Source organism: Neltuma alba, unplaced genomic scaffold (assembly GCF_004799145.2).
Source record: "Neltuma alba isolate B1F8T4 unplaced genomic scaffold, ASM479914v2 tig00013460_pilon, whole genome shotgun sequence".
NCBI classification, from domain to species: domain Eukaryota; kingdom Viridiplantae; phylum Streptophyta; class Magnoliopsida; order Fabales; family Fabaceae; genus Neltuma; species Neltuma alba.
This window is the reverse complement of record NW_021637696.1, coordinates 42,355-58,049: the sequence shown is the minus strand read 5'-3', so window position 1 is coordinate 58,049 and position 15,695 is coordinate 42,355. Positions and strand designations below refer to the sequence as shown.

The 15,695-nt window shown below is 34.1% G+C and overlaps 2 protein-coding genes across 3 annotated transcripts; one reads left to right on the top strand and one right to left on the bottom strand.

The window, feature by feature from the left end:
• Positions 1 to 138: 138 nt before the first annotated feature.
• On the top strand, positions 139 to 4,730 carry LOC114737548 (putative cyclic nucleotide-gated ion channel 8). Of its 2 annotated transcripts, none has more exons than XM_028925497.1 (7): positions 139 to 191; positions 629 to 1,217; positions 1,788 to 2,000; positions 2,287 to 2,603; positions 3,037 to 3,148; positions 3,274 to 3,510; positions 3,926 to 4,730. In XM_028925497.1, exons 1-7 carry the CDS (start codon positions 142 to 144, stop codon positions 4,634 to 4,636), a joined length of 2,229 nt encoding a protein of 742 aa, XP_028781330.1. In that variant the 5' UTR covers positions 139 to 141; the 3' UTR covers positions 4,637 to 4,730. The 2 variants fall into 2 exon arrangements, with proteins under 2 accessions (XP_028781330.1, XP_028781329.1); XM_028925496.1 differs by having other exon boundaries at positions 142 to 191; positions 1,788 to 2,049; positions 2,291 to 2,603.
• Positions 4,731 to 5,138: 408 nt separating this feature from the next.
• LOC114737547 (protein LOW PSII ACCUMULATION 3, chloroplastic) lies at positions 5,139 to 10,264 on the bottom strand. Its single transcript, XM_028925495.1, has 12 exons — positions 9,861 to 10,264; positions 8,680 to 8,710; positions 7,894 to 7,986; positions 7,724 to 7,786; positions 7,323 to 7,434; positions 6,949 to 7,034; positions 6,759 to 6,817; positions 6,566 to 6,668; positions 6,423 to 6,483; positions 6,223 to 6,305; positions 6,069 to 6,149; positions 5,139 to 5,481 (listed from the first exon to the last, which is right to left on the bottom strand). Exons 1-12 carry the CDS (start codon positions 10,202 to 10,204, stop codon positions 5,422 to 5,424), a joined length of 1,176 nt encoding a protein of 391 aa, XP_028781328.1. The 5' UTR covers positions 10,205 to 10,264; the 3' UTR covers positions 5,139 to 5,421.
• Between the last annotated feature and the right edge of the window lie 5,431 nt (positions 10,265 to 15,695).

Sequence of the window (15,695 nt, the reverse complement as noted above, 5' to 3'; positions counted from 1 at the left end):
ATATGCTGAAATTTATATTGATATGGATTCATAAGAATTTTGCTACACTTTGCAGCCGCTTTATGCAGTGAAGAAACATGAAAGATTTTGGTTTGTTCAGGAGGTTAATTACTATACAGATGCTGATGTGATTTCTTCAGTATGTTCAACTCCTGCTACAATTCATACGGCCAGAGGGATAAATTTGTGAGGTACACAGTGCACAAGTAGAGAGTGTGCGCGCGCGCGCGCGCGCTCATTGATGTTTCATGGGGAAGATATTGAAAGTGACTGATTTCAGAACTCATACCCCTGTGGTTCCTATTATAAGTTTCCTCCAACCACTTCATCAGAACCAAGGAGAGATGGTTAAATCATTAAATTTGTTTGAAAATGAAACAGTTTTTCAAATTTACCCTCATTTAAGACCATGAATTATATCTTAAGAATCGGGAAAAAAAATTGCATCAAACTTTAAATAAGAACAATCTTGAAAAACTATAATTAATACCTTTCCTGGTTGGCTTATAATAATAAGGACCACATATTCCTTTTAGAAAGTGACTTATAATAGGTGTTAGAGTGGCAAGTCATAATACACCTTGTTTGTGTTAGTTGTTGAAATAAGCATCCAATGGTGATGATACAGGTTGGATGATCTTGATTCTAACACTTCAGTACAATCCAGCCCAAGTGGAATCATGAAGAAGCTCAGATTTAATATAGAGGGCAAGCCCATTTCTGGTCGTGAAAATAAGAATGCATCAAAATCCTTTAGGATGGGAATGAAGAGAGGATCAGATGGACTAAAGACATTTGGAAGATCACTGAAAAGTGGAGTCACCTGGCAAGTTTTCCCAGAAGATCTTAAAGTATCAGAGACTAAAATATTTGATCCTCAAGATAAGACCCTTTTGTTGTGGAACAAGTTTTTTGAGCTTCTATGTATTATTTCTGTGTCATGTGATCCTCTCTTCTTTTATCTTCCCTACTTCAACCTCAGATCTCACTGCCTTGCCATTGATACTGCTCTTGCATCTACTGCTATTATTCTGAGATCGGTACTTGATGCTATCTATCTCATCCGCATGGGTTTCCAATTCCGGACTGCTTATATTGCACCATCCTCTCGGGTTTTTGGACGAGGTGAACTTGTCATTGATCCTAAAAAGATTGCCAAGAGATACCTTGGGCGTTACTTCATTGTTGATTTCAGTTCTGTGCTGCCATTGCCACAGGTTGGACAAATTATTATCATCAGCTTCTTGTAGCCACTGCTTTGCTTCAAGGGTTATTTCTCCCCCACCTGTAATAATTCCATTGAAAAACCTAATGACAAATACCTAACTCATTCTATTTAAGTCTAGTCCAAGAATATATCAAATAAAAAGTCTAGTCCAAGTAATAATATTAGAGACAGGATCTAAAAACCCCACGCTAAGTCTTATTTTGGGAAACACTCTCTTCCTCTGAATGACTGAATGTAAATCAAATTTGACATAGTATTGCATAGATACTTTGTTTGAAGTGTTATAAATATATCACAGCTGCAAAATGAATGAAACAAGCTAAAAGCTGCTGAGCTGGGGAAGGAGAGTCCAGGACTTTTGCCACAAACAGATGAGCTGTAGTTCGCTTATGATTCTGCCAAGGATAGAGATGATAAATTATCATATTTTGAATAGAATTGAAGGATAGTTTTAGCCACAGTCACACCCTTGTCTTTGGCTACTGAAATTAAGTATTCTAGTATGGTATGGAAATTTGTCTCCAAGAAGTGGTGTTATGTATAGATGTTTTCAGTGCAGATTGTGGTGGCCAACTATCTTCAAAAAGCAAAAAGTTTAGAGGTGTTAGCCACAAAAACGACGCTATTGAGAGTGGTCATCCTCCAATATATTCCGAGATTTGCACGCTTTATCCCTTTAGCTACTGAAGTTAAAAAGACAGCTGCTGTCTTCTCTGATAATGCACTCGTGGGTGCCACCTACTATTTGGTTTGGTACATGCTTGTTAGCCATGTAAGTCCATCTTTCATGAATTCACACATGTCATTATGTTTCAATATGAGTTGTCTGAAAAATGGAGTTATGAAAGAAAGTGTTGTGACTTACCAACGGATGCTGAGTTTAATGGCAAGGCTAGTTCCTCTAGCAAACTAAGGTTCAAATTCCCATTGAAGGAGGTGCCCATATTTAATACCTAAACATGTCTAAAAAAAGGCTCCCTCCAATAGGAGGATACACATGAGCAATCAAAAAGGAAAGTGTTGTGATTGTATTGTGTTGTGCTTGTGTGATGTGACAGATAGTAGGGTCTGTGTGGTACTTACTAGCTATCGAACGAAATGACACGTGTTGGCAGAAGGCTTGTGCTGCTGCTGTTACTCAAGGATGTATTCCACATTTCTTATACTGTGAGAGTTCAAATAGGCGCCATCCTGGATATGAAGCCTGGAAAAATGTGAATGGGGATATTCTTGACAGGAATTGTGGAGCTGGGGGTGAGGACCCACCATTTGATTATGGAATCTACACTCGTGTGATAGAGAAGGGTATTACTGCCTCCAGTGATATGTGGAGTAAATTCTTTCTATGTTTCTGGTGGGGCCTTCAAAACGTCAGGTATATATGTATGTATGTATGTATGTGTATGTTCATATATGTTCTTCTTCTCTTATTTTCATTTCCATTCATTTTGCTTCCAGAAAATATCCAGTGGTGTATGCTGCTAACTTTTTACTGACTAGTCCAAAACATGCTTAAACTTGACAGAAGCTTGTCTATTTAAGATGTTCCATGCTTTATTCTTCAAAAAGCATAATCATGGTGAGTAGGGAAAAACCGGGAACATGGCTTATATGAAATTTCATTATACAATAAACCCTGTTTTCAGTGTTTGAGATATGGAAATTCAGTATATAATGAACACTTTGAGATGGCATGCCCACAACCCTGCATGATTTGTCCAATAAATGTAGTTATGTTTACTAAGTTGTTAGAGAATTCTACAGCTAATATTTAAAAGCCTAAAAACGTTTCGTTTTGTTTTCCTCAGCACACTTGGGCAGGGGCTTGACACGAGTACTTACATCGGGGAGGCTTTGTTTTCCATATTTATATGTATTTTGGGGCTTGTCCTTATGGCTCTTCTGATTGGAAAAGTGCAGGTAAGCAAAAGCTTAGCTTCACAGTTTTAGTTCCCTTATAAAAGGGCGATATGTAAAAATGTGACGATTTGGCTCAAAAGTTGCATGAAGAGTTCTAAGATTTGTGTTATGATGCAAATGAACAGAACTACCTTCAATCAATCACTGTTCGTCTTGAGGAAATGAGGATCAAAAGGCGTGATTCTGAGCAGTGGATGCATCACCGTGTGCTTCCTCAAGAGCTAAGGGAAAGAGTGAGACGCTATGATCAATACAAATGGATGGAAACTCGAGGAGTCGACGAAGAGAACTTGGTGCAGAATCTTCCAAAAGATCTAAGGAGGGATATCAAACGCCATCTTTGTTTGAACTTGGTTAGAAGGGTAAGTATACTCATATATACCTTAATATTGGGAAGGTTCGTGCTTGTTTGGGATCCCAGACTGATTTTTGTGGCCTTAAAAGTCAGTTGGAGCAAAAAATGTGGTTTGGATCAACTTTTTGCCTAAAAGTCATTCTGAAGTTAGAGCAACTTTTCTTGGCTTTTGGCTTATGGCTCTTTCAAATTTGAACGTTTTAAAACTAACTTTTTAATATATCATGCAAAGAAAACATATCTAAACATAAATTACATTTTTACCTCAATTTCAGTTAATTACAAAAGTCAGTTAGAATAAAAGTCACATTTACAAACATTAACCCAAACAATCCCAAATAACCATCACAGTTCTGAACTTCTGTTTCTGAAATGTATTCCTTTTCCTCATCAGCTTTCTGTGTATGTCTAATCATATGCAGGTTCCTCTCTTCGCTAATATGGACGAACGCTTACTGGATGCAATTTGTGAGCGTTTAAAACCAAGTTTATACACAGAGGGAACATACATTGTTAGGGAAGGAGATCCAGTAGTTGAGATGTTCTTCATCATACGTGGTCGTTTAGAGAGTGTGACCACAGATGGTGGAAGAAGTGGATTTTTCAACAGAGGTCTTCTCAAAGAAGGTGATTTCTGTGGAGAAGAGCTTCTGACATGGGCATTAGACCCTAAATCTGCAGCAAACTTGCCATCATCTACAAGAACAGTGAAAGCTATCAATGAAGTAGAGGCATTTGCTTTGGAAGCAGAGATGTTAAAGTTTGTGGCTTCACAGTTCAGGCGCCTCCATAGCAGACAAGTTCAACAGACCTTCCGTTTCTACTCACAGCAATGGAGAACATGGGCAGCAACTTTCATCCAGGCTGCATGGCGACGGTATATGAAAAGGAAGATGATGGAGTCACAACTAATAGAGGAGGAGGAGGAGGAGATGGAGGATGAGGATGAAGACTATGGCTCAGATGACGATGGAAAAGCTTTGATTTCAAGAACTGAAAGTTCATCCAGGGCTGGATTTGGTTCAACCATTTATGCTTCTCGCTTTGCTGCTAAAGCCCTTCGTGGTCGTAAGCTTCGTTCTCTCCAAAAGCCTCCAGAACCTGACTTCAGTGTTTATGATCATAGACATTGATTCATTACTCGTTCAGCAGCTGAAAGAAAGTAATTTCTGTGTCGTCTGCCTGTCTTACCCTGTTCATATGCAGAGAGATGAGAGTTTTAACTTGTATAGTAGAAGTGTAACTTAGTTTTTTGTGGCATGCGGGGCTTGGAGTATTGATAAACCTCCACCACTTTCGTTTCTGTAGGAGGTTCTGGTTTACTCTGACGCTTGGAAGCTGTTTAATTGTTCATAGTATGCTCCTCTTGCGGGTTGTACATGTCATGTTCATTTTGATACTCTAAAAAAATGAACTAACACAAAAAATAAAATAAAAAGCAGTTTCTTATATACCTTTTCAATTTTACGTATGCTTATAACCTGTTTGTATAAAAAATGCTTATAATGTGAGTCATGTAGATGTATGTTATATAACTAATCATACTATTTATAAGTCATAAATAGTACAGCTCATCCATAAATGTGTGTGGAGAAAATGTGTCCAATTAGTAAGCAAATAACTATTAGGAGTGCATAAGATAAAAATGCGCATATAGCATTGCATTGGGGTTGACTTTTCATATAAATTGGGTTGTATATTACATATGTTGACCGGATTTCCAGCAAATTGGTTCCGGGTTTTCTTGGGCACAATTGCTGGTGGCAGAAGTTTCAAACAACAAAAAGAGGCATATGAAATATTACATCAAAGAATATACAAGATAAGAAAAGGTTGTGCTTTTGGAGAATACATAATCATTCAAAATAAGGTTGAGCGGATCCAGTAAGATCTTGAACCTGCTTCAGGACTATGATGCTCAACCCCGCCATGCAGAAGATGCTTCTAGCTCAACATCTTCTTCCCACCATGTGCTTGACTGCAGAATCACACAATAAAGGAACCAGATATGCAACTTATTCAGACATGAACAAGATAGGGTATCTCAACCCAATCCACTCACGCACATGCCAACAGAAGCGAGAACAGCATCATATACAATTAAACCAAGGGAGAAGTGCACATAGTTCTTAGCTTTAATGCTCTATCATGTATGAAGAATAACAGTATTTTTTTTTTCTTTGGCCAAAAGAATGACAGTATATTATAGTGCATAAAGTAACATTGTGTTAAGAACGGAAGAGCTTTGTTCTGGGGAAAAAAAAAATTATTTATAATACTAAGCCGGCACTCAACTCTGAAGGCAATATGAACGATAGCTACTGTATCTTACTGCAAACACAAGGCAGGGTGGATCAAGCGCTAGCACACTTGAAATCATCATTTCACACAAGCAGCTAATTTAGGGCCACATTCTAGTTATAAGAAGAATGCCCAGGTAGGGCCATAGAAAGTGCAAATTTTACCCAGAGAGGAAATCCTGCGTTGAAATAAACAAATGACAGAGAAATCTAGCTACAGGCATACATAAAATTCTAAACGACAGATTCTTTATCAGGGGTAGACCTTGTAGCCTTTTCGAAGAAATTCTAGAGAGCTGCCCTCTTCCTCTTTAAGTCCTAGGACCCTCAACAATTCATCTTTGGCCTAGATCAGACAATAGATTAGCATGAAAGCATATAAAATTATAAAGAAAATAGGGTAAAGTCTATGAGCTTACTTCACCAAGGGTGAAGCGGGTTGCACTCTCAGCTACGCAAGCATAAGACCCATCTGCTTGCTTAAGCATCACCTGCCAAGGACCTTAACATATCATAAAGTTGAGGTCCAATGGTGTTTTTGTCAATGTCCAAAGAAAAAGGAGCAATAACAAACAATATGATCCAGGTCAACACTTGATTAAAAAAATATTTTGCCTACCAGGATACTGACGAAACAGTGCTCCACTGTAATTGACAATATAAGGAGCCACAGCAACTGTCTGAAGAATAGAATAAGTAAACAAGCAAAGCTCACAGTTGCATGCAGAATCAATATCTAGAGAAGATTAACCAAAGAGGTACCTTTGAATATTCTCTGATTCGAATATAGAACACTGGAGTAAATTGACAAAGAAATCGGTAGTGCAAATCTTTAGGTGGAAAGCCCAGAAGGCCTAAGTCAGCACTGTAAAGTCAATTGCAATAGTCTGTCAGTGATAAATGTATTTTAAGGATCCAGACAGATCAAAACTGAAAAAATGACAAGAAAACATACCGTAGGGTTTCTAGTTCAAGATTAAATAGAAGTGTTGGTGCTGAAATAGCAAATTTTTCCTGCACAATCCAACAAGTTACAGACTAATGGTTGATGATACGCATCATACTAAAGCAGCCTGCCACGGATGTAATAGATAATTAAATTCATTGAGGACTGTACAAATGTTTTGCTCTCAAAGTTGCCATACCACATACTGCTCTATGTAAGCAAGATCTCGCGTGCTGCAATTAATAAATATGTATAGCGTAGGAGGCTCACTAGACTTCCAACGACCTGTATTTGTAAGAAACATAAGTGTCAAACTAATTCTTTTGATCATGATCAGGTGATACAAACCTACACTCGATCTCAACAACATAAAACTTAAGGGTACACTTGGTACTTGGTAGGAGTAAAATGGTAGGCTGGCAATGCAGAGGAAAATTTTAACAAGGTATCTTAAAACAGAACAAGTCTAGATATATCCCCTCATTTCCATTCCTTCATTTGTACATTCACATCTTAATTCCACAAGTGACACCCTACAATAGTCACATAAATACTTTTCCCCCCAATACTTGCCTTCATTCTCATCTTCAAAGTCAAAATCAAGGGTGTCTCTAACAGATCTGAAAAACGAAGTGATAGGTCCACCAGGCACGTCATCTAGGGAACCTATGGTAATGCCATCAATCTGAAGCATAACAAAAATGAATCTTTAAAATAAGAAAGACTTTAATATGAGGGAGACACTTTTTGTTGAGATACTTTTTGTGTAAACGACCGCCAATCAATTGTTAGTTGTCATTGTTGAGTTGGAAGGATACGTTGGAAAAAATTTTCCGAAGATGACATGTAGTTGGGCCAATACAAACGAATATAATGTTACATTGAATTGGACTCCAATCAGTTTTTCCCATCTTAATGACATTGAAAAAAAAAACAAGAAGAAAAAGAAGAATGGTGAACGTGATTTTTTTTACTGAATCCAAAGCTGCTTTGAACAACTCAGAGGCCCTTCTTTTTTCTGGTTTATCAGGGAATACCTACAATTAGAACAGAAATGTAATTGTATCTTGTCCAAATAAGAATCAGTATTTATAAACATGTACTTCTTGCGTGGGAAACTGAAGGAAAAAATGTGTCTTCTTACTATGCAAGCTCTGGTCTCCCTCTTTTCCTGGAGCTTTCTCACAACAGCCAAGGCAAGTTGAATGTTTGCATCATTGTATTCATCTGAAGACCCCTTGAAATATTTAGGAATTTGAGAAAATTATGTGCAGTGTAATCAGGCAAACATGACTACAAAGGTCTAGAAATGAGAACAATGTCTTGAAGCATAAAATCAACATCTAGCCATGAAAATTTATAGATAATTAGATATAAAAAAAACAGAGGAAAAATGTCAAAACAATTGATACAAGGAATCACAATGATATTAAAACAAAAGATGAAAAAGAAACAACCGTAGATAAGGAGAAGTATATAGATCCACAATAACATGAAAGTTGTCATATACCACAAGTTTAAGCATCAAGAATAGTATCAGCCGCCAGACAAGTATAGCATGCACTTATAGCCATGATTCATGAATCCACTCAATCATCCATTAAATGTCGCCCATTAGTTTTAATGAATCTAATGGATACAGTCATATTGGATCCAACTTTTAATTGATCGTTATGGACAAATTATAAATTATAAATTGGATAACATCCACAGATGAGTCCTACATCAATAGGAACACTAACATATTTTTACAGTATTCTAAGAATGTCAACTGGTCAAATTTGACCCACTTATTACAATACACCAAATCTGTACAACTGCAACTCCTACTAGATTCAAAGATGGAAAAGAATACAAAGATTGACAGTTCATGACCTGACAAGAGTTATTAACTTAATCAATAATGATTATTGAGAGAAAAGAATGGTACCTTATAAGACGAAATGTTGCTGGGCAGAGGCCTGAAGACATAAGCGCCGGGAGCAAAATCAGGTATAGAAATGATAGCGTATAAAAGCTACAACCAATAATGTCAAAACCTAAGGTACGCCATTTACATATATTCTTCCCACTAAAAAATTATAATCACGTCTAGAACCCACCGAAATAAACTATGCATTGAGAGTGCATTAACACGTAACAGTATGAACATTATAAGTGCATGGTTCCCAAGGAGTCATGACCGGTATGAGCATTATATACATGATTAATTATTTGATTATTTGAATCAGAGTATTTCATCATATATCGCACAACTAGATAGGCATAATATGACTTACACGGCTAAAGAGAAAGAATGCAGATATTGATACCTACCAGTGAGTGGTCAAATGGAGCACAAAAATCATGCAAGCACAACAAAAGATAATGCAAGAAGAAACGTTTATGCAAGATGTGATGATATGCGAACATACAAGATTCACCCATTTTGGCTACTCATATATTCACTAAGAACTCGGAATTACATTTCACTTTTCAACGATATAATGGCAGTTAATTTTGCGTATGCAAAAGTGTTTAACCGTACTGCTTAAAGTTAACCCGTTCACCAAATTTCCTAGCCAGTCAAAATTCTACCAGTGACTGGTCGAACATACTAGGTCAATGAACAAGAACGCAAGAGTTTATCAATTTTTCTTTTCTCCCCCCCCCCCCCCCGGGGGTTGAAAAGAGTTTATCAATTGAGAGTTGAGTACGCCATAAATCTTGCAACAGCCCACCTAACATCCAATGCCCTTTTCCCATCGGTCGAATGGCGAACTCAATAGAACATAGTAAAACACCCACTACCAATCAAGTGAGAGCATTAACAGGGCAGTGCAAGATGCAGAATCCGGAATTACTCAAAATCGAGTATCGAATTGACACTTTTTAAGTTAAGAAAATGCAGACATAAAACTTCAAAGTTTTCTTTTGTCACATAGAAGTTCGAAGTTAAACACAGAAGAAGGGATAATCCAGCAATTGACTCTTCCACAAGTGAGTTACGCTACCAGCTATTAAGTGGGAAAAAATGTCTCATTTTCATGTTTTAGAAATACGAAGTTACTGCACACCTAGTTCGAGCTCATGCAAACCGAAAGCAGAAACATCAGAGAGTGAGGACTTTACGGGAAATCAATCTCAAGACGAGATTTTCCGTCTTCAAGAGCATAAGCGAGGGAATTCGCAGCATCAGTGACGAGAACTTCATAGGATTTGGGTTTATAAACAGCGACACCAGCCTTGGGATCAAAACCCGGCTTAGTTGAGGCCACATCTCTTTCAGCACATCGGATTGCCGTATTGAGCGGAAATTTGTGGAAATGTTGAGGAACAGAAAAAGCAGAGCGAAGAAAAGTGAAGGAGATGGAAGAAGAAGAAGAAAAAGAAAGAAGAGGAGGATGAGAATGAAAAGAGCGAAGAAGTGTGAACTTCGAAGGTGAAGCGAAGGCCATGGAGGAGAGAAGTGCCATCCGCGTCGTGCGGTGGCGCCACAAGGAAGAAGGATAAGGGGGATAGAATTAAGGAAAAATAATTTTGAATTGTCACACAAAATCTAAATTTTAAAAAAGTCCCACGAAGAAATGCACAATTCACCAATAATCATCAATCCCATTAACAAGGATCTCATTGACGAAAGATTTGAGCGTAGAAGTATGCCTTGTTACTGGTGAGTCTCATGATTTAATTCATAGAAGGTTACATAATTATCGAGGGTTTCACTCCTGCATAGCATCCTGTTGGAAAATATTGGCAAATTATACAACGTGATAAAAAAAAAAAGCATTGTAATTACCAGATATTCCATGAGAAGTCAATCACAAGTTTATGCGTAGGATATCACGACAAAATTGATACTACTCACTTATTATTAAGATATTTTTAGTAATTACTCCATCTCCTAAATATAAAATCCATTTTATAGTGTAAATTATATTATAAAATAGGTTTTATATTTAGGACAGGAGGAGTATTATATTTGGTCTCTGATTTTTAATATATGAATTATATAATTAATTTACAAAAATTAAAAAAATTAGTTAAGCTAGTTATTTATAATAAATAAATATTATTTTTCTTAAAATGTTTTTACTAATAATGTCCATTGAAAATATTTCTTGATTGGAAACTCCTTAATATGTACCACTAGCATGTAGATTATTTATGAACAAAATGAATAAATATTATAGGCAAAGTAAATGAGGATATTATATGTAGGACCTAATTAAATTTTTAACTAACTCTTATATTAAATGTCAAAAGAAATATTTTTTGTTGTTGAAAACTTACGGTAATAATTTCCGCAATATGTTTCCAAAGGCACACTACTAGCATGAGGGATTGTGGTAGTTCAAAGCTTCGACACGTTGAACTGAAAGTGGATTAAAGATTTTGTAAAAAATAAATTAAGAATATTTTGATATAATTGAGTATGAAAACATATTTTTTCAAAAAACAAAAGAATGCATTTTATTAATGAAATCACCACCACACAAAGGCTAGCAAACAGAAACAGTACAAAAGTACATTATCCAATACCCACTTGCTCACCAGCACTCATCCCTCGATCAAGACTACAGTCACAATCTAAGCCAGCAACATCACATCTCAAAATCTGTTGGAAATGAGGTGATGCTAAAATTAGCACTCCATTGGAGCTCACCCTATTTTTTGCACGAAATGCAATATAATCTGCAGTGCAATTCCCCTTTCTTGCAACAAGGAGAGGTTTGATGTGAGGCTACTATCCAACAAGCAAGGGATTTTATTGAAGATTTGCACACACTGCCATTCAATCATATCCAGAGCCTTGCCTTTGACAGCTAAAAATAGCTCCTCACAATCAGTCTCTAAATACGCCAAGAAATAATAGAATTGATCAACAAATAGAATTGCTTCCTTGAAGACGATGCATTCTGAATGAAAAGGTGAAGAAGCTTTCAGTGTCTTGCAAATGCTTCCAAGTACCATGCCTTTATGATCTCTGCACACAATCCCAATCCCTGCACAAATAGGATTCTCTTAAAAGCTCCATCAGCATTGATGTAAACTGTTCCAGCTGTAGGGGCTCTCCAAAATAATTCCCTTACAACATGATTGTTAGTTCTACATTGAATCTAACCAATCTCAGTAGCTTTGACAGCCCAAATTTCGTTTGCCAGCCAAGTAGCTGAAGAAATCACTTTCATGGGATCTACTTGGATCCCTTGGAAAACAAAATCATATCTAGCCTTCCAAATTTCCCAACTCAAAGCAGTAATAAGCGTTCGTCCCTTATCATTAATGCTATTATTGTGCAAAAACATTATCTTAACCCATTTTCTAATACACACACTCTGATTAACATTAATAGTATGAAAACATATTTACTTATGCCAAATTTGAGAATTATTTATGTATGTGATGAGATTTGCACATCTACATATGAAGTACTACTTCTGATCTTAATTATAAAATCTTGTTTGTAGTTTATAAGTAAAATTTTATAATTAAAATCAGAGGTAGTATTACGTACCTAACACCACAACTTACTTAGGTGTAAAAATGCATCAAAAATACCACAACAGATTATTTAAGCAAATGTTCATTACGTCAATTTGAAATCTTTATAAGCACTCTAACATCCAGATTAATATGATGGGATATATTTTTTTATCAATATTCCGTTGATAGATTTTTATTTTAATTCTTTTTTATCTTTAGATTTTTAAGAGAATGATAAAAAAAGATCCTAAAAATTACAAAATTTCAAATTAGATATTTTACAAAAATATGTTGTTATTTATAATTTAATATGTTGTCAAAACTTATTATAAATCTTGATTTGGGATTTTAGAATTTTTAAGGTCTTTTATTACTATTCTCCTCATACTCCTTGTATGGGACTTTGAAAGTAATTTTTTCCCCAGAATTAACACATTTGTGGGGGAAAAACACTTATTATCAATATAAGAACATGAATTTTCCGCCAATAGCTTTGAATTTTCTTCATGTTTTGTTTTGCCAACAGTTTAGATTCTCTTCATGTGAACCCAGAGTAAATGGTGGAATGTTAAATAAAATATCACACGAGAATAATGAATACTCCCTCCAGTCTTAATTATAAGAGCTAGTTGACTAATTTGAGGAAATTAAGGAAAGAAGTTAAGTTAGTTATTTGTAATAAATATGTGTTATCTTTCTTAAAATATCCTTACTAATCAAGTGTATTCACTAAAACTATAATTATTAAAAGGATTATCTTAGAAAAAAATTGAATAAATATGAGAAACAAAATGAATCGGGGTCTTATATTTAGGACCAACATAAAAGTCAAATACAGTCTTATATTAAGGATTAGAGGTAGTATTTATTAATCATTTTATCAATTTTTGTAAGGAAAGACTTACAAATGATATCAGTCTAACTTTTATTTCTTAAATTAGTATTAGATTTTCAAATTTTTTAAATTTATAGGTTACTTCCCTACTGATGGTCTATCTCAAATGTTTTTACCGTTCTTACTTGTATTCATATCGCGTTCCAATAAAAAGTTTACAGATGTATTCAAGAATTGATAAAAAAAAGATGAAGTAGAAATATAACCAACAAAATGACACTTGTTTTAAATCTAAAGGCATGCTTCATACTCAGAAACGAAAAGTAGGATGTAAAAACGACGATTTTAAAAATGATTTTGTGGGTAAAATGTTTACATATATAAAATGATTGTTTGGTTTCTTATATGTATATACATACACACACGCACAACAACAACAAAGCTAGAAACCAATCAACAAAACACATGAAAAAACGTTCAACCCAATTTCTGTGAACAATTAATTTAGCATCATCAATGATATCTCTAGATTGGTGTCAAAGGTTATATTTTTCAAATCTTTAGACCAATAAATGGATAAACCATTTAGAATTCTTGGAAGTTCAGCAATGGCTAGAAAATGCTCCCATCTATCTTAAAAAGTCTTTAAATAAAAACCACCATGTCTAATACTCCTTCGGTCTTTAATATAAGACCCATTTAACTAATTTGATTAGATTAAGGAAGTTAGGTAAGTTAGTTAATTATAAAGAAAGTGACACATTTTTCCTAAAACACCATAATCATCTTTTTTAATACCACCTCTTTCTCTTCTACTTGATTATAGTTGATGGAGTAATCATAGGGGTAATTTAGAGAAAATTGATAAATATGATACATAAGTCTTATATTTAGGATCAAAACCATCTTAAGAATTGGGTCCTATATTAAAGATCAGAGGAGTATTTTTATTTGGCAGGGCAGAACCATCCGCTTCTAAGGTGAAGGACTTTTTTTTATGTTGTTGGATCCGTTTCTCTCAAGTACTAACCTCTGGGAAAGTATGACGGTTTGCAAGTAGATCGTGGGCAATGCAATCTTAAAATAAAAAAATATTTGGATATTATGAAAAGTGTTTTTAAAAGTATTTTTTCACAAATCGATATAAATTTCTCTACATATTCATTTTATATAGTGTAAAATTACTTTTAAAGTCATAATTTTGATTTTATCCAAACACTCCTAAGCTATCATGGGATTTCCAAATTTTATTTTAAATTACAATTTTATTTTAAAAAATTTAAGTGATGAGCAGCAGGCGAGATTGATGATGTATAATATAATTTATGTTTTTTCAAAATTAAGGTTTGTATGGCTTATGTTTGAGAATTAAAATTTACATATAATTTAATAATTTGAAGAAAAATATTAAAGTAATAAAAATAAAAGAGTAAATATATTATTGAAAAAAATATTTATAAATACTAGAAAACCTGTTTAATCGTATGATATATAATTAAACGTATTTAATAAAAAAATCTATGTATAAATTTAAAACTAAAATTCTGAAATGTTTATACCCAACTATTTGTAAATGAAAACCTAGAAGTTACTAGAAATGAAATAAGGGGACATTGCTGTTTATTTAATAAATTTTTTTTAATGATCCCCTACTTCACAAATACTTATAAGATAAAAATAACGTTTAATCCTTTGAAATTTAGTCTCACATTATTTTAATGAAATTTGGATCTTGTTAAAAAACTTCAACTCAGAGGTATTAACTATGAAATTGTGATATAAAGAAATTTATTTTGCAAAAAAAAAAAAATTGCAACTCCTTGCTTAACACCATCAAATTACAATTTTGCTCAGATGTATCAACTAAGAAGGCTGAAGGCCCCAAATGAAATGATCCAAATTTTATTTTATCGTGATATAAAAGTTAAATAATTAAGAAAAGCAAGGGCTTATGATTGTTTTGATAGAAGACTTATATTTTCCATTTATAATTTATAATCATGATTCTACATAAAAAATTAAGTTAACAAATTATAAATTAAAGTACACATTTAATCTATTAAATTTATATCAAGTTTCAGCTCAGTCTTTTAAGTTTTGCATTTTTAGTTTGACTTTACTAACAACAAATGCTGACCAAGCAATTTGAAAATGACAACTCAGTATTTCAATGCTGACATATTAATTTTTAATTTAAAATATGTAAATTAAAAAAAAAATCAAGACAAAACCTTATTTTTATTTGAAAAAAACTTAGGCCAAGTTTCTTATATCTATTATGTCAAGTTCTCTAATCACATATAATTATGTGTCCTTTTCTATTTTATGTGAATTTATAATTAAATGTTATTAAATGTTAATATTTTAAAAATAGAATACATGATTATATGTGATTGGAGAACTTAACATAATCGATATAAGCAACTTGATATAAGGATTGTTCCTATGATCAATCATTTCTATGCAGTTTAATAATTACGAAATAAACAATGTTATTTCCTTACTTCTATTATTGGAAACATTATCTAATTAACCTTTGCAATTTATGTTGAAACATTTAAAAAATTATAATTATTTTAAGGATCATCCTTATTAATAACTTTTATGCTAGATCTAATATCATACTTTGAAAAGCTGATCCTTAA